Below are 23780 nucleotides of genomic sequence, written 5' to 3' on the forward strand. Positions count from 1 at the left end.
TCCAGCACCAGCTCTTACCTGTATTTAAAACTGAGATAGCTTTTTCTGACACAGTCAAAAATAATTTGTGCTTTTCAAGAAATGGAATGTGGCTGGGTGCAGTGGCTATGCCTGTAATCCCAGCACTTTGGGAGGCCGAGGCAGGCAGGCGGATCACCTGAGGTCAGGAGTTTGAGACCAGTATGACCAACATGGTGAAACGCTGTCTCTACTAAAAATACAAAAATTATCTGGGCATGGTGGTGTGCACCTGTAATCTCAACTACTCAGGAGGCTGAGGCAAGAGAATGGCTTGAACCCAGGAGGCAAAGGTTGCAGTGAGCTGACATTGTGCCATTGCACTCCAGCCTGGGCAAAAGAACAAGAAAAAAAAAAGAAGTGGAATGCATTCAAACACAAAACTACCCCAGCTAATTAAAAATAAATGGGGGTGTGGTCACTGAAAATTATGACCTTTTAAAGGGTGAGTTTTAATTATTCACCCGGAGGAATTAGTCACATTTCAGCTAAAATGACAGAGGGCAGGACTGTTAATGCCTTTGCGTGCACCCGCTTCAGAGAGTGCTCAATGGGACCTGGATTTTCTCTTCTTTTTGATAGGTTGCTGAAAAGCCAAGGGTCAAAATGACCGAGCGCTTTGACTGCCACCATTGCAACGAATCTCTCTTTGGCAAGAAGTACATCCTGCGGGAGGACAATCCCTACTGCGTGGCATGTTTCGAGACCCAATACGCCAACACCTGCGAGGAGTGTGGGAAGCCCATCGGCTGTGACTGCAAGGTAGCTACTTCCGGCCTCTGCGGGTCCCCGGTGCTCCCCCAAGAAACCCGGGCTTCTCTGTGGTTTGTGCTGAAGCCCTGATCCACCATCGAAATCTGTCTGTTGAGCCCTCTCCCATGGGTGTGGACCCTGCACATATCCTTTCGGAGCTTCTTCCCTCTACCCTCTTCCCTCTTCCCTTCCCTCTACCCTGGGTGATCTGTGTCCACAAGCACCGAGTGAGGGCCTTGCCAGGACTTCTGTGCTTAGTGTCTTAAGAACACTTTCTGTATTCTAGTTATTAGTGCCCTTATCTAACCACCCACCTGCCTACCAGTACTGGACCTTTCTTAAGGGCGGTGCTCTCTTTCTCCTGTCGGTTTGCCCCGCGGTGAGGAACGCGGTGCTGTGCTCAGTCAATATTTGATGAATGAATGTGTACATTAGAGAACGAGAGTTGGTTCCTAGATAAATGGGCACGTAGAAGCACAAAGTCCTTGGAGGATTGTGGGCTCTTTTCCTTTAATGAGAGAAGGACAGGATTGGTATTGTTTCCTTCCAGTGGGGAACGTGTTCACCACACGGAACAGCGGGATGGCACAGCGTGGTTCAGCAGAGGCCACTGGTCACTTGTGCCCCACGGTTAAGGGTGGTGAACCCTGACCTGCACTTCTCAGCAGACCCTTCTTTCATCCTGGGCCGCTGAAGGACAGGCTGGGAGCCCATCCATAGCTCTGAGCTCTCCGATCCCTTTACCTGCTAACAGTTGCTAAAACAGGCCAGAGAAACCCCTCATGTGGCTGTCATCATGAGTGATTTGGCCAGGAACTGGGTACAAAATGAGGTTCCTTTGGGATTCCCAACTGAATGGGCACCAAGTCAGTTCATGGCGTTTTCCTATCTCTTTTCTACTCTTGTTGCTTTGTGCTCTGTGGGGATTTTTGCCGCTCTCCTCTCTAGTTGTTAATATCAGCATACTGCTGCCGACTGATTGACTTAGGCTACGCCTGCCGTTGGATCATTCTAGCACATCCAACATGTGTTCCTTCTCTTTCTCTCTCTGATCACATCATTCTTAGGAAAGATAGGAATCAGAAGTCTGCACTATCACTTTCTGTTCCTAGGGATTTAGTGACAGTTGAGGGATGGTTTCCATCTTGTGGCGAAAGAGACCTCTGCCCTGAGCAGAGGCAAAAGATGTACAGCACCGGCCCCTGAAACCGTGCAGCAGTCCTGTGTCTGTAGGCGTCAGGGCAGATGCTGTGCTGAATGTGAAAGAAACGAAACTCAGTAGTGGTATTGTGCCACACCTTTGAAATACCATGAGCAAAAATAGCTGATCTGGCTATTCTAAAAGTTGCATGTCTTCCTCTGTCCCTTCTGCCTGCTGCATGTCTCACTGTACCTGGTGAACTTTCTCAGTCCCTTTTCATGTATTTAACAGGCCAAGCAGGAGAGCTCAGCCACCAGCCCGCCCAGTTCCAGCTCGGGCTCTGTGTCTCATTTGCTGTGTGGCCTTGGGTCAGTTACTTGAACCTTCCGTGCACTGTTCCACACCTACAAAATGGGGAGAAGCAGGCCAGGCGCATAGGCTCAATGCTTGTAATCCCAGCACTTTGGGAGGCCAAAGTGGGTGGATCACTTGAGGCCAGGAGTACAAGACTAGCCTGGCCAACATGGCACAACCCTGTCTTTACCGAAAATACAAAAATTAGCTGGGTGTAGTGGTGCATATCTGTAATCCCAGCTACTTGGGAGGCTGAGGCATGAGAACCACTTGAACCTGTGAGGCAGAGGTTGCAATGAGCCGAGATCATGCCACTGCACTCCAGCCTGAGAGACAGAGTGAGACTCTGTCTCAAAAAAAAAAAATGGGGGATCTGCTTCATAAGATGGCTCTAATATGTAGATACAAGCCCTCACTCTCTACTAGCAGCTGACAGGGTGAGCTCCAGACTGCCACCTTTCTGCTCACTGCTTCCTTATTCTTTTTGTGACACATCCCTTCCACGCACCTTTCAGAAGCTTCACCCTCTCTCTTTGTTGCTTTGCATTTTGGAAACATCAATAAAAATGTCCAGTTTGAGGAAGAACTAGATAGCCAGAGAAAAATACAATTATTTCATAAAAGCTTTACCTGGAAAAGAAAGAAATGCTTAGGTAGGTGAGAGGTTCAGATACCATCTGGCAAAAAGTAACTCTTTCAGTGACAGATTTTGGATATTTGGGGCTAATCATCCCTGATCAGTGGCTGAAATAAAAACAAAACAAATATCATTTGCCATTTCTCCAGTGATTTAGTGGAAAAAAACCCTTAAAAAACCAGTCATCCTTCCACACGTGTTTTATGAGCAAATAAACAAGAGTCTCCCAAGTGGAGCCAAAATAATCAAGGCTGCTGTCATGCCAGGAGGGAATCAAACTGAACTTTTCAACCCGGATTAATGTTTAGAGATACGTGGGATTACACTGTGTGATGGTCTACATTTTGGAACAAAAAGAGACACTGATTTGAAGCAAGACCTTGGCATTCAGGGCTTTTGATGCTTTAGGCGTGATTTTCTTGACCTTCAAAAATAATCAGATAGTTGGGTTTGTAGTGGAAGCAATGACAGAAAAACTTCCCATTTTTTCTGGAAGTAAAGCCTACAATCCTGGCAGGTGGGGAGATACCTGATAGAGGAACTGTGCTTTTAGGTCTGGTGGCCAGTCTCTTCTCTTAAAATAGCACAGCCACCACGGGCGTCAGCTGCTTCTCTCTGAAGGACGCGTTCATGTGTGGAAATTTTCAATGCTGGCATGCCTGTGAGAGTTAGGCTAATTTTGAGAGTCCTGACCAACTTATAGGAGACAGACAAGACGTCAGAGCCTGTTCTACAGGTTGAATGTCCTCTCTGTGTAGTCACTGAACTGTAATCTTTATTTCTGTGAAGTCACTCTGGGAAAATGCTGTGATCTCAAAGGGTAAAGATTATTGATTTGTATGGCCAGTGTAACTAACAGTGGAGAGCAGGCATACTAATACAATTTTATCTGATATTATACTCTTCCTGAATGTTTTCCTGGACACCTGTTAATATCAACAAAATATTTTTGTAGACTGATTACAGATTTTTGGGGGGAATCTAACTACATTCTAACCTCCAAAAATTCAACAAACTAAAGAAAAAATAAGGCTGGGCATGGTGGCTTATGCCTGTAATTCTAGCACTTTGGGAAGCCGAGGCGGGTGGATCACTCGAGGCTGAGGTGGGTGGATCACTTGAGGCCAGGGAGTTGGAGACCAGCCTGCATCTTATTTATCTTTGTATCTTCAGCACTTTTCGTGACATTAGACACATAGTTCCAGCTCAACCAATGTTTTTTTAATGAATGAATGAAGCAATCAGGTATTTATGGGATTTTAAAAATGCAAGCGGCTCATGTCTGTAATCCCAGCACTTTGGGAGGCCGAGGCGGGTGGATCATCTGAGGTCAGGAGTTTGAGACCAGCCTGGCCAACATGGTGAAACCCTGTCTTTACTAGAAATATAAAAATTAGCGGGGCGTGGTGGCTCATACCTGTTATCTCAGCTACATAGGAGGCTGAGGTAGGAGAATCACTTGAACTTGGGAAGCAGAGGTTACAGTGAGCTGAGATCACACCACTGCATTCCAGCCTGGGTGACAGAGCAAGACTCCATCTTAAAAAAGAAAAGATAGGCTAACCAGTAACTCCAGAGATGGTTATTAATACTGCGCATTTAACAAATTGGTGATTTTCAGCCCTGGGCAACACACCTAACTCAGATTTTGAATGTTCATGGCTCTGCCAGCAATCCCATGAAATTGAACAGGCTGCCACACCTACCCTTATGTTTAGAGGGTGCTACAAAGAGAAAAAAAAAAAAATAAACAAAAACAAAAGATCTGCAGATCAAAAACTAGCATTCAGGGTTTCATTTCCAGTGGTAGTCATTGGAACCACTGTGTGTCACATGATGACTTGTTCCAGGCATATTGTAAATGCCTAAACTGCATGATCTAAATTCCTCCTAACACTCTTTAGGTAGGAACTCTTTTCATTCCATTTTATGGTGAAGCTGCTGAGGCCTAGAGAGGACGAGGATCTTGCCCAGGGTTAACGGAATTAGGAAGTAGCCGAGATACAATTTGAGCCCAGACCCAGCGGGTCCTCACCCAGCATGCAATTCTGCCTGCCACCTGCAGCCTCAGGGAGGGCCCTGTCTATGCAACTCTTGGGCCAGCTGTGGTCAGTTCTTAAGAGTAAGAGGTGGTGACCACATGGCCTCTATCAAGTGACTTTCAGTCAAAGGCCCTTACTCTTCTCCCGGGCCCCTTTCGATGGTGATGATTACACTGCAGAATTGAGGCTTAAGTTATTTCTCAAACTTTCTTTCCAGCTTTTGTAGTTAATTAAATAGGAAACATTGAAGCGATGATCAAATTGGCACAAGTTTACCCATCATGCTGTAAAAGTGTCCGTTAATGTTTGGTAATGGACAGAAAAGTTCATTGGTATTTTGGCAGAAAGCAATCTGGTGGGGCTCTGAAATAGGAGACGAAGGCACACATTCAGGTTAAATCTAGATGCCCCTGGTATATTTTGGAAGGTTTCTGACCAAGGCTAGTGAAAGGTGTAAGGTCAGGTCTGAAAAATCCCTCCTTCTGTCCGTGGTGTGACAGGTCTCTCCCGCTGGTCTTTCTAGACCTTTTTCTGGGAAGAGCACCTACTCCAGTCACATTCTCACAATCCAGCCTGCCAACCTGGTGCTTTTTTATTTATTGGGGTGGTTTGTAAGTTCTCAATGCGCAAATTACCTTTTTAAATCTTCCATGTCGAATTTGTTCACAGAGTTTGTAACATGCATTTAAAACGTGTATTTATTCGGATTTCCTCCTACAAGACAAAAGTCTGTTTCTGAAGGGAATTTAATCAAGCAGGGTCCTAGGATCAGGAGCAAAGCTGTCTGGATGAAGTCCATAAGAAGGACCTGTCAGCACATGAAGCCAAAAGTTCAGCCACAAGGCACAGCAGCAGAGTGCACAGCGCCCAGCAGTGACGCCGCATGCACCACGGCCGGACACCGGAGCCAAATCTGCCTGGTTCCACCTTCAACGAGCTGCACCAGGGGCAAGGCCTGCCATCCATGTCTCTGTTTCCACATCTATAAACTGGGGTTCCTAGCTCAAGGGACTGTCAGGAACTGAGTGAGTTAACGTCTAGGGAACACCTATGAAGGGCCAATACAGAGCTGTCATTTCTGCTGCTGTTCATTTTTCCACATCTTCATTTGTAAGGATTTGCAAGAATGTGCAGTTGGAAGCCTGATGAGCTGAAAGCATAGAATATCTTTTCATAATGCTGAGCATGGATGACACAAGAGTCCATTTCTGAAGTGAAACTGTGTGGATTTGAAGAATGTTTGGTCTCAGCCCAGGTGGATTGGGGTGTGAAGGAGGGAGGATGAGAGCCAGCTGCTTCAGTCTGGGTGACCTGCCACCCAGAGCTACCTTCCATGAGCTGAGGGGTCCAGGGCTCCCTCCAGGCCACTTGCCACTAAGGCTCAGCCAAAATTTCAAAAAGGACACATTTGAAACCAAGCAACAAGGACAGCCCATGTTAGGAATGTTTCTGAAATGGAAAAATATCAAACGAGAAAGGAAGTGTGTGGGCCTAATCTTGCATGTTTATCAACGTTTCACTGCAATGTATGACATTTATGTGTGCACAAGATTAGCCTTGGTGTTTTTTCCTGGGAAGTATGACTTTTTTTTTCCTTCTTTTTGTTTTCAATTTCTCTCTAGGGGAATTTAAAACCAGATATTTCCATCTTAAAGTTCTTGAGTAAGCCTGTCAGGGTGTCCGTATTTCTTACCCTGCTGCCTCTCAGCGTCTAACTGCTGTCTCTGTTACGCTCACTTTTGCTGTTCACAATGGAGTGCTAAGGAAATAGCAAAATTAAGCTAGACAAGACTGGCATGGTGCTAATAACTGAAACTAAAAATCAGTTTGGACCTTTTCTGTTTGAAAAGGGTCATTTGAGCCGGGCATGGTGGTTCATGCCTGTAATCCCAGCGCTTTGGGAGGCTGAGGCAGAAGGATCACTTGAGGCCAAGAGTTGGAGACCAGCCTGGGCAATATAGCAAGACTCCTGTCTCTAAACAGATAGATATAGATAGACACAGAACAGATAGAAGAAAAGAAAGGGTCACTTGGCACTAGGTCTTCACAAGTAAGGATTCAGAGTGGGGTAGGAAGCATAGGCTCGGGCACCTGGGTCTAATCAATGATCATCTTGCTTCTAGGCCTTTTGGTGGCATTTTCCAGTCCACCTCTAAGCTCCAGGGAATCGTGTGAGTAAAATCTTCCCTCCTGCTGAGACTTAGAGACTGCCATGTTGGCCAAGATCTCTAAAAAAATCAAAGTGAGCGGTATTGAGTTACCTTCCTCTTACCATTAAAGTCTTTCCTCACTTCCTCCTTATTGTGAACTTTCTTAAGAAGTGAGCCCAGGAGGAAGCAGTGACGTGAACTTATTAACTTGACTCAGACTTCTAAAGAGAACACAAACGGGGAGCCCCATTCAGAGAGTGACAACGAATCCCCATGACATAATGAGTTACCTATGAGTTTTCCAAATAGGATTTGCAAAGAGGCTTACAACTAGGTAGTCAGCGTAGCACATGGCTTCTCTGCAGCCAGCATTGCCCTGGCCGAGGAAGCTTTGTAGAACAGATGAGATTTGAGCTAGGCCTTGCAGCCAGGAGGGATATGGCCTTTTGGGGAGGAGGGAAAGGGCATTTCAAGGCTAGGGACAGAGTATGGTCAAAGGCATGGAGATGAGGAAGATGGGACCAGAGCAGAGGGTCAGGTTGGAAAGTGAGTTGGGGTCAACTTGCAAAGGCGCTGACGTGCCAGGTGAGAAAACAGGAGCACAGTTTAGTTCTGTGGATCATTTCAGGTGGAAGGGCAGTGGGAACGTGGAAGAAAACAGCTTTTTGGTGTCATTACATTGAATTGGCTCATCTAGAAGAATAAAACCTTATTTCATAGAGTTATTGCATGGCTCCAAATAGTTACGAAGAATTAAGAATAAGAATTTTAGATTTAAAAGGGCTGAGAAAAGGAAAAACAGCATATGCAAAAGTAGAGTGGTAGAGTTACCAATGTGTCACTTTAAGATGGTAGCAATTCTAATCGATAGGACTGTCTTCATAAGGAAATGTAGGTTCAGCAAGTGACACATTGAGGCAACTCTTCTCATTATTAGCTGTGATCTAAATAATGGCTTATACTAACATCCATTGAGCAATTGCAATACACAACAGCAACTATTATACATGCTTGTCACAATATGCAGTGTATATTATTCCTGCTGTACAGGTCAGAAATCTAGTGAGAGAGGTTCAGTTACTTGCCCATGGTGATGTAGCTGGCATAGGGCAGAGCCAGGATTTAAGTTTAGTCAGTCTGGCCTTTGGGCCCTTGAATTGAACCCCTAGGATGAAATACCTGAGCAATTTAATCATGTGCTCCCGGGATTCCAGAGGGGCACTTGGCCCACAGTGGTACAAGAGATGTGGACTGTGGGACCCCAGGCTCTCCCATCCTGTTTGCATACGGCAGGTGTTCAGGTATTGCTGGCCCAGGAAGTCCATCACCCTGTATTGCAGCAGGGAGGTGGGCCAGTTCTGTTCCTACTGAGGACCCACCAACAACAGTGATGCAAGCTTGTTTATGGAGTATTTTCAGTTATTGTGCACCGCAAAACTTAAGAATGTGAGCATAGGTTAATATTTACCTTCGGGGAAAAGAGTTTCCTGTAGGTTTTAGAATTAGGAACTGCTGCATGCGTATTCACTCAGGAATGCGTGTGTGTGCAATTCATAGAGGTAGCTAAGAGAAACATTGTGCAGTTAAGTGCAGACGGCCCCAGGGAATGATGCCGAGATAACGCAGCCCTGGGCAGGAAAAGGTGCTTTGTGGAAGGCACTCTGTCTCCTGTTTGTTACGACAAAACCTGGATCTCTGCATGTCCCAACCCGATTGGGATGGGGAGCACTTTCAGGTGTCCACTCTACACCAGCCTTGAAGGGAAAGGGCAGCTTCTGGCAGGAGCCAAAGGCAAAGTGGTTCCCAGGGAATATAGCAGAGCAGATTGTCCTGGGAGAACACAGCCTGCACTTTGTGAGGTGGGATCCGAGAGGGCAGGTGGAAGGGACCAGCTGGGCCTGTGGAAGGTCTCCAAGTCTTGGCTGGATGCTTAGTCCAGCAACATGTGGACAGTATCCATATTTAGAGGGACAATTTCAAGCGTCACATGTCTCTGTCAATCAATCAGTCTTAAACTGTAGCTATTGCATTTTTGTGACATAAATATTAACCGTAGGAAAATGGAATTCTGCAGTGCCTTGGATCCGTGCGCATGTCTTAGCCAGGTTTCCCATGTCTGTGCAGGCACTCTTTCCTCTGTCTGGAGACTCAGTGATCAGAGCACGGGCTGTGGTGACATCTGGTGGCTTCGCTCTCATGTTGTTGACCTTGGAGTTTTCTCCCTCAGTTTTTCTTGAAGGTCAGCCCCAAAAGGCACATTTCCTAGAAACTGTATCTCCTTTGCTTCCTTTGTCACTGATAACTTGCCGCCCCACTGTGTGCAATGGCTGCTCTCTGGGCAGGGTACCTGACGTGTGGCAGTCACCATCTTCACAGAGGGAGGCCAAGGATCTCCTCGCCTCTCCCTGCGCCTGCTCCTCGGGTCTCTTATCTCAGCTGATCGGTGACTCGTGAGTCATGGAAAACATTCTGTAGCTTTTCCCCAAACGAGCAGTCCTCTATGACGTGGCTCGCCTGCACAGGGGGACAAAGATAAGTTCTGGAAAGGTGGAAACGGACCCTTTTTTTTGAGACAGAGTTTCACTCTTGTCACTCACGCTGGAGTGTAATGGCATGATCTTGGCTCACTGCAGCCTCTGCCCTCCAACTCCTGGGTTCAAGTGATTCTCCTGCCTCAGCCTCCTGAGTAGCTGGGATTATAGGCGTGCACTACCACTCCCGGCTACTTTTTGGTTTTTTTTTAGTAGAGACGGGCTTTCAGCATGTTGTCCAGGCTGGTCTTGAACTTATGACCTCAGGTGATCCACATGCCTCAGCCTCCCAAAGTGCCGAGATTACAGGAGTGAGCCACCCTGCCTGGCCAAAACGTACTTTTTTATTCTTTTAATTCTGGCAAAATACACAGAACATCACAATTATCATCTTAACCACTGTTAAGTGTACTGTTGAGTAGTAAGTGCATTCAGATTGCTATGTAACCAATCCCCAGAGCTTTTGCTTGTTGCAAAACTGAAATATTGTCCCCATCAAACCCATTTATGCCTGATACTCCATTATTGGAATGCTAAGCATGTGGGAGTTATGTATATCCTACTGCTCAAGGTCGCCGCCAAGGTCTGATTGCAAAAATTCGAAAAACTGCATCCTGGGGCATGAATGGGTTAAACGCTCACTCCCATTCCCCTCTCATCCCAGCCCCTGGCAGCCACTCTTCTACTTTCTGTCTTCATGAATGTGACTTCCCTAAGTATCTCACATATGTGAAGTCATGCAGTGTTTGTCCTTTTGTGACCGATTTGTCATTTCACAAAGCATCTTGTCCTCAAGATTCATCCATGTTGTAGCGTGAGTCAGAATTCTTTTCCTTTCTAAGGCTGAATACAATTCCATTGCATGCATAGAACACGTTTTGTTTACTCCTTAAACTGTGGATGGACGCCTGGCTTGTTCCTACCTTTCAGCTACGGTAAATAATTCTTCGATAAATGTGTACAAATGTCTCTTTGAGACCTCACTTTCAATTCTTTTGGGTGTATATCTAAAAGTAGAATTGCTGAGTCAAGTCATATGGTAATTCTACTTTTAATATTTGAGAACTACCATACTGTTTTCCATAGAAAATTTATTCTTAACACATTTCTTCCACAGTCAGCATTCTAACAGCGATAATATGATTAACATCTCCATCTCTTCTTAAATTAGGCTGATTACTGTTTTGGGTGGATAGGGGTTCTAATGGTTTGTTCAATTTTGTTTGAAGTCTAAACAAAGGCAATGCTGAGCCACATTTATTTAGGTACAAAATACATTCTCAAAAGTTCCGAGAGTTTGGTTGTTTCTGGATTTTTTTTAATGGACACACACACATCTCCTCAAAGCTACGTGTTTTGAAAGCAAAGAGTCACACAGACCCAGCCAGGATTTTGCCTGGGCTGGTTCAGTGGAAATAGCTTCTGCATCAGGAGGACTTGAGCTCGAAGCCTGGCTTAGCTCTGTGCCAGGTATGTGACTGGGCAAGTTACAGAACTTCTCTGACCTTTAGTAATAACATTTACCTTGCGGGGCTGTGCCATGCCTGGAGCTCACAGACGGGATCATGGTGGTCATCACTAGTGTAACAGATGTCTTTTTGAAGCTGAGGCGTGTGCATGGAAAGAATGGAGACCATGCCTACTCCCGAATGATGATGATGTCCTGTGGACTGTGGGCTTTGCTGTTTATCAGGAGTTTGCATGTGTAGACATCAACTCAAATCAAAGCAATTTTTACGCAATTTCATTTGTCAAAATAACCAATAAAGCACAAGTGATTTTCCCCTCAGATTTCTTAAAATATGTTAAGCTAAAGATACAAAAGACAGGTTAGCACCTTGCCCCCAACTCCCAGTCCATATCAGTTTGGATTTTCAAGGATGGAGAGGGCCTGGGCATTTCAGCAAGCTCTCCCTGAGTTCCCCTGAGAGGCAGTGCCTACCTCTCGGGACCCATGATACCCAGAGGTGCTGGGCTTAAACGAGAACTAATCCCACAGAAACAACGGCATTCAGTACGGCTTTACAGAGTCTCCCTCTGTTGCCCAGACTGTGCAACCTCCACCTCCCAGGTTCAAGTGATTCTCCCACCCCAACTTCCCAAGTAGCTGAGACTACAGGCACGCACCATCACACCTAGTTACTTTTTGTATTTTTAGTAGGGATAGAGTTTCACCATGTTGGCCAGGCTGGTCTCAAACTCCTGACCTCGGGTGATCCACCCACCTTGGCCTCCCAAAGAGCTGGGATTACAGGCGTGAGCCACCATGCCCGGCCTCATCTTAATTCTTTATCATCTCGTGTCAGCAATAATCCTATTCCCAGATGTTCTAGGAGGCAAACTTCCAACAGGGATACTGCAAGAGGGTGCCCCTCACAGAGGCCAAAGTCATAACTGTCTTCATAGTGGCTGAGAGTTCACATTTTTTAAATTCCTTGAACTAAAACAAAATGCGCAAAGAGAACACCAAATCAAATAACTTTAGTTTGGTTCAGGGAAAACAAACACACACGCACGGGAAGAGAGAAAGAAAGAGAGATTTTAGCAAAAGAGAGCTGTTCTAGTTTGGGTTCCGAATTTAGTTGGTGTTTTAGGACTTTCTAATCAAGTCCAGGATCCATGTTTTCACATCCTACGCTCAGCACAACTCCAGCTTTGACTTCGGTTTCAGTAACAGAGACAACATGGGCAGCTCTTCTGCATGGCCATCGCATGAACAGCCCTCCCACGACCTGTTCAGGATACCTACCAACTGGAAGCCGGCCCAGGAAACTCTGCAGAGCCTAATATTCTGTTTCTCCCTCATTAATAAATGGACGATGATTTGGGGTCAGAGCTGGGAAAACAAAGACAGCAATAGAAAAATATCCTTTCTAAGATAAAGCTGGACATAAATAGATTGTTATTTTAATTTTGTATTGGCACTTTAAAAATGCTGTGTGTCATTTTTAAAAGGCAGATATGGAAGGTTCTCTTACTCCTCAGGCAACATCAAGCCAAGTATGGAGTCGAGTTTTCTGTGGGGCTCCTTTCTCTATCTCATCTTTTACTCAAAAGCTTGTGTCTATCTTCTCAGTGCTTCTCCCATCTGTGCCCAGTTTTTGTCTCACTTCTCCCACCCTCACCCCTCTCCACTTCCACGTCCTTACCCATCCCCTCAGTCTGAGCACTTCACTCTCCTGTTGAAAAGCAGCTCACCACTGCCTTCAGGATCAACGGAAACTCTATGCAGGCATAAAAGGCAGAAAGGCAGTCACATATCCCGGACCAGCCTGGCCGGGGGTCCTCCCACCTTGCCCTTGACCTGTGGTCCCTCCAGCCTGATAGGCTTCCGGTCCCCAGATCTTCTGTCTCTGCTCTTTGTCTGCCTGAAATTCCCCTCCTCCCCGAGCTCACTGCTACCCACAGAAGCGGCACCCACACGAGCAGTCTCTCCTGATCCTCTCCCACCAAGCAGTCTTTGGGCCTCCTCCTCTGAACATTCCGACACCCAGAGCCTTTCTGCCATGTTGGTGACCACAGTGATTTCAGTTGGGCAGAGCTCCCTCAGCCCAGAACTCCTCTTGCAGTCTGTTTCTCTGTCACTGCATGTGATATGAGACGCATTGATACATGTTCACATTTTCTGTTTCTCTTTCTTGAAGGCCATACCTAAGGGAAATCCCTTTGTTTTTCAGAAGCTTCTTTCATACAGAGCCATGTGCCTGCATGCACATCTATCTAACTTGTTGCTCCAAAATGCAGCAAGAGAGAAATAGACTGGTCTCGCTGATTTCAGCAGTTAGGTGGTCCTGGTGCGTGACTGTGGGTGGATTAGGGTGCCCCAGCCCTCCTTCATTCCTTGTTTGCTCTGCAGGTTCGCAAGGGGCCCCTATGCTGTGGGTCCAAGCACTTCCACCCTGCCTCTGATTGTCTTGTGTGGTCTGGTCCCACAGGACTTGTCCTACAAGGATCGGCACTGGCATGAAGCCTGTTTCCACTGCTCGCAGTGCAGAAGCTCTCTGGTGGACAAGCCCTTTGCTGCCAAGGAGGACCAGCTGCTCTGTACAGACTGCTATTCCAACGAGTACTCGTCCAAATGCCAGGAATGCAAGAAGACCATCATGCCAGGTCAGGAGACACTCCTTTCTCATGCGTGAACCAGTCTAGCTTCAGGCCTTGTGCAGGTTCCTCTGACCCCCTGGTTCACATTGACTTGCTTCCAGACACTCGTGTTGACTTTCCAGTTTGACCTTGAACTACAGAGGAGTGTTTAGAGTACTTATGAAGCAGGGACATACGAGTTCTATCATGGGCAGGAACGGAATTTTATGCTGTGGTGTTCTGCAGCTGAATTATTATAGTAAGTGAATGGTAGGCATTCCCCTTAAAAATATGTCTCTTGCATCAGCCCCCATTTTCCCACCACCATAGATACTTTCTCTTTTCTTCTCTTCTTGCTGAATTTGTACTTAGTTATTTCAGCAAGTGTGCATGGCACCCTTGTGTGTCGGGCACTGGGCTGCAGCTGAGCGTTGATAGGGTGTGAGCCGAGGCTCACCTGGTCCTCTGCCCCTGTAGAGTTGGCGTTCTAGGCAGACAGTTAAAAGGGCACAGCCACAACTGGGCCAAGTGCCAAGGATGGCAATAAAGGTGCCTTGTGTGTTGATGGGTCTGTGACCCTTGTGGTTTCTGTGTGTGGGGTGGGGAGTGGGAGGGGGGAAGTTATTTAGCAAATGCAATAGCAAGATGTGTAAGAAGATCTGAAGCTGAGGGGTTTGAGTTTGTGGACTCAGTAGATCGGATATTAATTTTTAAAACTAAGGCAGCCTTCTGCATCCACCCATGTCCTACAGTAGCTGCACTCCCATGGGCACATATGAGGAGAACGAAAGCCAAGCGACCATCTAGTGTCAAACTCTCACTCTAGCGGAAGACTCTGCCGCTAGAGTTTCTGGGTGTTTGTAAGATGTTGGATGTGGTGGCTCATGCCTGTAATCCCAGCACTTTGTGAGGCCAAGGTGGGTGGATCACAAGGTCAGGAGTTCAAGACCAGCCTGGCCAACATGGTGAAACCCCATCTTTACTAAAAATACAAAAATTAGTTGGGCATGGTGGTGGGCGCCTGTAGCCCCAGGTACCGGGGAGGCTGAGGCAGGAGAATTGCTTGAACCCAGGAGGCTAAAGGAGGTTGCAGTGAGCTGAGATCACGCCATTGCACCCTAGCCTGAGCAACAAAGTGAGACTCCATCTTGGAAAAAAAAAAAAAAAAGAAGACATGCAGGATAAGAAGTATTGGCCAGGTACGGTGGCTCATACCTATAATCCAGCACTTTGGGAAGCAGAGGTGGGTGGATCATGAGGTTAAGAGATTGAGACCTGGCTAACATGGTGAAACCCAGTTTCTACTAAAATATAAAAATTAGCTGGGCGTGGTGGTGTATGCCTTTAGTCTCATCTACTTGGGAGACTGAGGCAGGAGAATTGCTTGAACCTGGGAGGTGGAAGTTGCAATGAGCTGAGATCGTGCCACTTCACTCCAGCCTGGTGCCTGGCAACAAAGCAAGAGCAAGACTCTGTCTCAAAAAAAAAAAAGTATCATTTTTAAAAAGGCAAGGAGATAATTTGACTTTTAATAAGATGGTTTCTTACTGCTACTACATTTCTCTGGTTAATACAACTCAAAAACAACTGTGACACACTATGGCAAGGAACAAAAATGCCCAGGCTGACACAGCCCTGTGGGCAGCTGTAAAGGAAGACAGCTGGAAGGGCTGCATGGTGACTTTAGATGGGGCAGCTCCAGGCAAGAAGGCTTCTTCCGAGATCCCCGGGATCCTGCAGAGGTTGGAAACTTGGGCCCCAGTGCTGTGTGACAGTACGAAAGAGAACTGAAGGCAGTAGAAAGCCAGGCTGACCTGTGTCCTGCCCCACAGGAGTCACTGCAGAGACAGCACTCCCGGTAGCACTAAGAACCACGACATTAATTGAAAAACAAATTAAATCCTTACTAGTCTTCTGAACAAGGACCCAAGGAAGCTTCCACTGGGGACTCTAGGGGCTGTTTAAGACTAGGAGCACGGTGGCTCACGCTTGTAATCCCAGCACTTTGGGAGGCTGAGGTGGGTGGATCACCTGAGGTCAGAAGTTTGAGACCAGCCTGACCAATGTGGTGAGAATCCGTCTTTAAAAAAAAAAAAAAAAAAAAGACTTTAACTGTTAGCACCAACCACGATATAGAAAGTATGCATATTTCTCCATTTCTCCGATTTTGAATTTTTCACTGGTCTTGACTTTCTGTGTTAGGTTCTCCAGAAAGCAGAATGAATCGAAGATATATATATATATATATATACACATACACACACACACACACACACACACACACACACACACACACATATGGAGAGAGAAAAAGATTTATTTATTTCAAGGGATTGGCTTATGTGACTGTGGAGGCCGATAACTCTGGAATCTGTAGAATAGGCCAGCAGTCTTGAGGTTCAGGGAAGAGATGATACTGCGGTTCTAAATGGTAGCATTTGAATTCCATAGGGCGGCAGTCTGGAAACTCAGGCAGCGTTTCTTTCTTGCAGTCTGGAAAGAATCAGTTGCCCTTCAGGAAAGTTTTAGTCTTTGCTCTTAAGGCCTACCACCGATTAGACAAAGCCCGGCCCTGATGCCTGGGTAGTGTGCTGCACATGAAGTCTACCGGCTTCGATGTTAATCACATCCAAGAAACACCTTCACGGCAGCAAGTAACCTGTTCTTTGACCAAACAACTGGGTACCATAGCCCAGCCACACGGACATATAAAATTAACTATCACACCTTCTCTTTCTCTTAGTATTTACTGGGGAGGGAAAGAAAAGACAAACATGATTAGATAAGAAGTAAAAACCCAATGTTCAGTGAGAGGTAACCTGTACTGAATATTTGAGAATTAACTGGCCTCCAGTCTCTTGTACTAAGGAAAGAGGGAAGCTGGAATTCAGGCTCTATGGTAAGAAATGCTGTGTAGTAATAATAACAACACAGTCACAGCTACCAGCCCCTGAGCGCACGCACAGGGCCAGATGCTCTGCTGCTTTACAGAATCCCATTTCACCTTCAGTGTCCCGAGTTGGATGTCTTCATCCCCATTTTACAGGTGCCTCTGCCAGAAGAAACAGACTGGGCACCAAAGACAGGGCATCTAGAAGAATCCTGGTGAATGCAAAACAAACAACCACCACCAACAGAACACTGAATCAAAGCATTTGCTAGCCTTGGTTTGATTTTTAAATGTGCTAGAACCCATTCAAGATAAATATGGGTTATAGCATCAGTGCACAGCTTTCACAGTGAATTTATATTTATAGGACTAGTGAAAAACTCACCCACCAGCTCTACACCCCAATACAAGTCAGTTTCCTGATGACTAATCAGGAAACTGGAATACCATCAGAAACCCCAGTGCTGGGGTTTACCAGCTCTCACTCCCCGGTTAGCAGACATTGCTTACAGATGCACCACTGCCTCTGAACAGACTCCAGTAGGGATACTGTCTCCAACCCTGCAACCAAATGTCTGGTTCCTTGTTTGACTTTTCTTTTGAGACAGGATTTCACTCAGGCTGGAGGGTAGTGGTGTGATCACTGCTCACCGCAGCCTTGACCTCTCTGGCTCAAATCATCCTCCCACCTCAGCCTCCTGCATATCTAGCACCACAGGTGTACACCACCACACCTGGCTAATTTTTTTTTTTTTTTTTTTGATAGAGACAGGGACTCCCTATGTTGCCCAGGCGGGTGGCCAACTTCTGGGCTCAAGAGATCTCCCGCCTCAGCTTTCCGAAGTACTAGGATGATAGGGCTGAGGCACTGCAGCCAGCCTCATTTGACTATTTGAATCAGATTAAGACATCCCTTCTTCAAGACTGCGCTTCTGTCTGCGAGAGACTTGGTTCAGTGTGCAATTGAGTTAGGAGAAGGAATGCTCCTGCCACCTGCAGGCGTTGCTGCATATGACCACGCAGGCCTGCGGCCACTGCTGTCACCATGCCTCCTGAGCACGCGCCACATCCCTGCGGTGCCGGGAACCCTGTGCATTCCCTGCACGTGCAGTTGGCCTCGCACTGGTGTTGATCTGATAAGACTTATTTCGGAACTCGCCAAGATGCCATGCACGCTCTTGCGTGGGGTCTTAGTGACAGTCATAATTGCACCATATTCATTGGCAAAATCCTTTGGCCTCTGGGCTGCTTCATCAGAATGAAAGAGATCCAAAGAGCAAGTGATAAAAGTATGCGTGGAGACTGAAGAAAATCTTTGTGGAGTGTACATCAAAGTCTTTCCACTATTTTTACTTGAATTTCAATTGTTTCATGCAATGTTTGTTTTAGGATTCATTACCCCACAATGGAATTCCGTAGATTGGACAGCTTAGTTTTGAATTTTAAGATCACTGCATGTCACCATCCCAAATTCCCTCTCATGCGTTGTCCCCCAACACACACCCTGCGTATTTTATATAATCTCAAATGTCTGGTCTTGGAAGTACAGGAAGCTGAGAACATGACCCTAAATAACAATCATGTGATAATTCTCAGCATATTCCTAATTACTGGAGGACAGACATTTCCTCACCAACTTCCTAGCCAGCTAAAATACAACTCCTAGCTTTGTCCTTGGGATCACAAGATTTTGGGGCTGAGAGCTACAGACTAGTCTGTAGACCTATAAGCCACCTGTGTTACCGCAGCTGCTTCCACCTGGTCTGGAGTAGGTGGTCCCGCTGTTGGCTTGATTCCCCATCACTCCCTAATCCCCAGTCGAAGTCATATGTATGATGCCACAGTCCCCAGGGATTGACAACATGTTTCCATCAAAAACCAGATAAATACTTGGGGCTTTGTGGACCACATAGTCTGTCACAACTACTCACCTACTGCAACTACAAAACGACTCTGCACACAGCTGCACTCTACTTTGCCATCTAGTGTGAAAGCAGATGTAAATGATGGAAGTAAATGAATGAGCATGACTGTGTTCCAATAAAACTTGATTTGAAAAGCAGGCAGCAGTTTGGATTTGGTCCTTACACAGTGTCTGGGCCCCTCGGCTACTCCGCGCATTTACAACACTTTCCTGTGTCTTTGTAAATGGTACTCCTTTCCCCAGATCTTTCTCCACATTTGCTTTATACGAAGGGTACTTGTTTATATGCCTATCTGGAATTATCCTTGCTATAAATAGATATGCTTCTTTTTGGTAAACAAAAATGAAAAAAGTATCAGTCAACAAACACTGATCATTTGCAGTGATTCCAGCTCTGTGGTCGCTGGGGGTGAGCCATAAGCATTTGAGTTCTCCAGGACTTCTCGATTCACTTGGAGAAATGGTAGAAACATATCAAATGCTAATAGTTATTCAAAAGATAGTAGATGGCACAGGATTAGGCAGTTACTAAATGGGATGAACAAATAATACATGTAGATTTCAGCCAGGCATGGTGGTGTGCACCTGTAGTTTCAGCTACTCAGGTTGATGCAGGAGTTTCCCTGGAGTCCAGATGTTCAAGGCTGCAGTGAGCCAGGATCACACCGCTGTACTCCAGCCTGGGTGACAGAGAGAGACCCTGTCACAAAAACAAAAAAAAAATTACATGTAGGTTTTAATTATAGCACTTAGCACAGTGCCTGAAACTACCAAGATATATCACAACGTGGTTCAACAGCTAGTATGTAAAGTAAGTGTTGTAGAGGCTGCTCACTGAATCAGGTTCAAGGTTCCAGGTTCATTCACACTCCAGCCATTTCCATCCTGCTGCGAACCAGATGGGGTGTTAATTATCAGGTGTGCAGTAGGTGAATACAGAGCCTATACTTCAAAATTCATGCTCCATAGAAATTCATCGGAGCTATGCCACACTTCTCTTTATATTTTGCATTGCTGAGAGAGACTTAACTTTTTTTAGATTTAACATTCCTAACCACGATATTCAATGAATAAATGTTAAGTACCTAAAATGTACACGTGTTATTCTAGGAGCTGGGTGTACAGTACTGAACCAAAAGACAGCACTGCCCTGTACAAAGTGGAATTGTCTCCATTCAGAGGGGAGCCTTCGAGAGCTGGAATGACTTGCTCTGGTCACAAAACTAGATGGCAGCAAGCTCTGAAGGTGGGTTGCTGGGACTCCATGCCCCTCTAACCATACATCTGCTGTGTTCCTCTTGACCCTGATGACAGGTACCCGCAAGATGGAGTACAAGGGCAACAGCTGGCATGAGACCTGCTTCATCTGCCACCGCTGCCAGCAGCCAATTGGAACCAAGAGTTTCATCCCCAAAGACAATCAGAATTTCTGCGTGCCCTGCTATGAGAAACAACATGCCATGCAGTGCGTTCAGTGCAAAAAGGTATCTCAGATTCCCCCTTGGCCCTCACATGGTCTGGCCGGTTTGTCTCCACAGTCCGTGTCTGTCAGTTCTCTTTCCAAAAACAAGGATACTGGTGATACTTGAATGGCATGAGAGCTGTGCCTGTCCTGCCTTACATTCTGAGCATTTATCTGTTGAGTCTGTGTTCCCATCCTTCTTTCAAAGACATCAACACTGTTGCACTCTGTGAGCAAGTCGTTTAACCTTGACCTCTTCTAGACCACTTCTGAATATGTTTTCATGTTGATGACCTGATGTCAGCGGGAAGGGGAGCCACTATCCCAAAGCTGTCTTGTTCACTGCTCTCCATGAATAAAACAGGAAAACAACTGCAAACTTGAGAGGGAGAGAAAGATGGAAGGAAGAAGGAGGAGAGGAAGGGAGGGAGCGGGTAGGAGAGAGAGACGATGTGAGAAAAAAAGTAAAGGAGAAAAGGTCTGGCCACATGGATATGGGGCAGATCATTTATTAAATGCGTCTACTCTGGCTGTGCATGGTGGCTCACACCCATAATCCCAGAACTGTGGGAGGCCAAGTCTGGTAGATTACCTAAGGTTAGGAGTTCAAGACCAGCCTGGGCAACATAGTGAAACCCCATCTCTACTAAAAATAAAAAAACTTAGCCAGGTGTGATGGCACAAGCCTGTAGTCCCAGCTCCTCAGGAGGCTGAGGCAGGAGAATTGCTTGAACCCGGGAGGTACGTTGCAGTGAGCTGAGATTGAGTTACTTGCATTCACACCTGGGCAAGAGAGTGAGACTTCATCTCAAAAAATAAGAAAAAAACTAAACCTATCTACTCTATAATGTGGAGTTCCAGTCATGGCTCTGTTTGGGTTAAAGAAGGAAAGAGAACAGCACACCTGTAGGAAGCCGTCTCTCTCCTACCTGCCCTATTCCCCCCACCTGTACACTTTAGGGTATAGTTTAGTTTTCTGCTGTGCCGGCTGGCTCTTACACACATGCAACATTGATTATGCTACAGCTTCCAGCGTCTCTGTGCTGTTAGGATTTGTGCCAGCCTGTGGAGTGGCACCCTCCCACTGCTCACTCGCCCTGGGCAGTGCCAGCTATAGAACTCATTACAGACTCTGTTTGCTCTCATCCTTTTATCAGCTCTGCTCACCCAGATTCTACTGTTTTACCCTTGGGACCTCTACCCTTGCCTCTGGGCCATGGAGAAACATCCCCTATACCGCTACCTGGGCGAGAATGTGCTCACCTTGCCCGTACCTTTTCTAAGTGCTGAGTATTCTTACCAATTTCCATTCAGCCTTTCTCTTTTGTTTCCTTCTGTCTTGTCTCCACTTGTTCTTTTTTTTTTTCTTTTTTTTTTTTTTAAGACAGAATCTCACTCTGTTGCCCAGGTTGAAGTGCAGTGGCGCGATCTTGGCTCACTGCAACCCCCCTGCCTCTCAGGTTCAAGCAATTTCTCCTGACTCAGCCTCCCAGGTAGCTGGAATTTCAGGCACGCACCACCATACCTAGCTGATTTTTTTGTATATTTAGTTGAGACAAGGTTTCATCACATTGCCCAGGTTGGTCTTGGAACTCCTGACCTCAGGTGATTGGCCACCTTTGCCTCCCAAAGTGCTGGGATTGCAGGCATGAGGCACTGTGCCCAGCCCCATTTGTTCATTACTGTTATTATTTTAAATTTTATTTCTCTTTATTTCCTCTTCTCTTATGCCACTGTTTCTTTCTTTTTTTGAGCCAGTTTCACTCCATCACCTGGGCTAGAGTACAATGGCACAATCTCAACTCACTGCAACCTCTGCCTCCCAGATTCAAGTGATTCTCCTGCCTCAGCCTGCGGAGTAGATGGGATTACAGGCAGGCACGACCACCACACCTGGCTAATTTTTGTATTTTTTTTTTTAGTAGAGACGGGGTCTCACCATGTTGGCCAGACTGGTGTGAACTCCTGTTTTTTTCTTTATTCTTAGAGTGAGCTCTCATTCCTGCTTTTATTTTAGGAACTCTCTTCCCTGTTCTTTCCTTTATATTTTTATTTTGTTTTGTTTTTCTCATCGAGACCTAATGGAACTTCATTTGAATTGCCCTTCCTCTCTCATCTTTCCAACATGTGCTTTATTCATTTGCAGAAATGAAGGCAACACATCCTTCTGGGATGCATGCCTTTGTGCACATGTTCATTAAATACACACACAAACATTCATGCCAGAAGCATCCATTCCTCAGTGTGAACTTGGCCCTCTCAGGCACTCAGGGATCCGATGCTGGACAAGACACAGACACTAACTGTAGTCGAGGTGGAAGTACACTCCAATGTCAATCCCGTCAGTAGTTACTGGGAAGTGTGCTGTGGAGGAGAAGAGCCGTGTGTGGAATGGAAGAACCTCAACTCATCTGAGGAGTGTGGGGCCAGGGTGGTGTTTAGGGAAGGAGTCTCTGAGCAAGTCATGCTCTGCTGAGAGGCATCGAGTTAGCTGATGTGGGTGGGAAGCTTGGAATCCGGAGCGAGGGAGGACTCGGGATGTATGTTGCAGGCAGAGGAGGCGTCTTACACTCACAGGCTGCTGCACCCACATGGATACGTTGCAACCAAGCGTGTTTTGTGTTCGTTCTCTTGTGCGGTGGGGTGATTTACAGGAAGATGCTCTATGATTATGGTATAATGAAAAGAATGCAAGATAGAAGGGAGTCCAGAATTCTAGCTCCTGCTTTGCCAGCTATGAATTCTTAGGCAAGTCACTTCTTAATTTCTCTGAGTCTCAGTTTACTCATCCATAAAATTCAGATAATATCTTTTTTTTTTTTGAGATGGAGTCTTGCTCTGTCGTCACCAGGTTGGAGTGCAGTGGCGCAATCTCATCTCACTGCAACCTCTTCCTCTTGGGTTCAAGTGATTCTTCCGCCTCAGCCTCCCGAGTATCTGGGATCACAGGCGCATGCCACCACGCCCGGCTAATTTTTGTTTTTTTAGTAGAGACAGGGTTTGACCATGGCCAGGATGGTCTTAATCTCTTGACCTCGTGATCCACCTGCTTCGGCCCCGCAAAGTGTTGGGATTACAGGCGCAAACCACCGCGCCCGGCCTAAATTCAGATAATACCTTTCTTACTTCATAAGCTTTATGTAAAGGCCAAAGGGTGATACTGAAGTGCTCAAAAAATAAAAAGCAAAAAAGTGTGACTGTAAGGAGCTTGGACTCCATCCTCCATGGCCTTCGTCTGCCAAGCTGAGGCCACCTACACTCCTCTGATAGTTTCCTCAGCTCCCCTGAGCACACATTTTAAAATAGAATGTGAGAAGCAACATTTGGAGAGAAATTCCAGGTAAAATTGAGGTACTGATGGCCAGTTCCACCTCATGTGGCTTTGCAGCTTCACCTCACAGATGTTCTAAGACCTCAAGACAGGTGAGAATGACGGTATTAGGCTTATTTTTCCCAAAACTTCCAAGATGCCCATCTCTTCTTGTGGCATCAGCAGGTGCTAGTCCTGGCTGTCCTTTAAGCCACTTCCTTCTTTCATCACGAGCAGCAGAGAGACAGGCTCATGAGTGGTGTTGGAGCAGTTACCACTTGCCAGGGTTTTTGTTTTGTTTTGTTTTTGAGACAGAGTCTCACTCTGTTGCTCAGCCTGGAGTGCGGTGGTGTGATCTTGGCTCACTGCAATCTCCATTTCCAGGGTTCAAGAAATTTTCCTGTCTTAGCCTCATGAGTAGCTGGGACTACAGGCACGCCACCACACCCAGCTAATTTTTTGCATTTTTAATAGAGACCAGGTTT

The 23780-nt window shown here is 46.1% G+C and overlaps 1 protein-coding gene across 2 annotated transcripts in view; it reads left to right on the forward strand.

The window, feature by feature from the left end:
- The window catches only part of FHL2 (four and a half LIM domains 2), a 79209-nt gene that overhangs the window by 49700 nt on the left and 5729 nt on the right, over window positions 1–23780 (forward strand). For both annotated transcript variants that reach the window (XM_003922781.4, XM_003922780.4), the window contains exons 2-4: window positions 601–780; window positions 13562–13736; window positions 19838–20007. In XM_003922781.4, coding sequence (XP_003922830.2) covers window positions 625–780; window positions 13562–13736; window positions 19838–20007 — 501 coding nt within the window. In that variant the 5' untranslated portion in view covers window positions 601–624. The remainder of the gene's footprint in view (window positions 1–600; window positions 781–13561; window positions 13737–19837; window positions 20008–23780) is intronic.

Source organism: Saimiri boliviensis, chromosome 1 (assembly GCF_048565385.1).
Source record: "Saimiri boliviensis isolate mSaiBol1 chromosome 1, mSaiBol1.pri, whole genome shotgun sequence".
NCBI lineage: Eukaryota > Metazoa > Chordata > Mammalia > Primates > Cebidae > Saimiri > Saimiri boliviensis.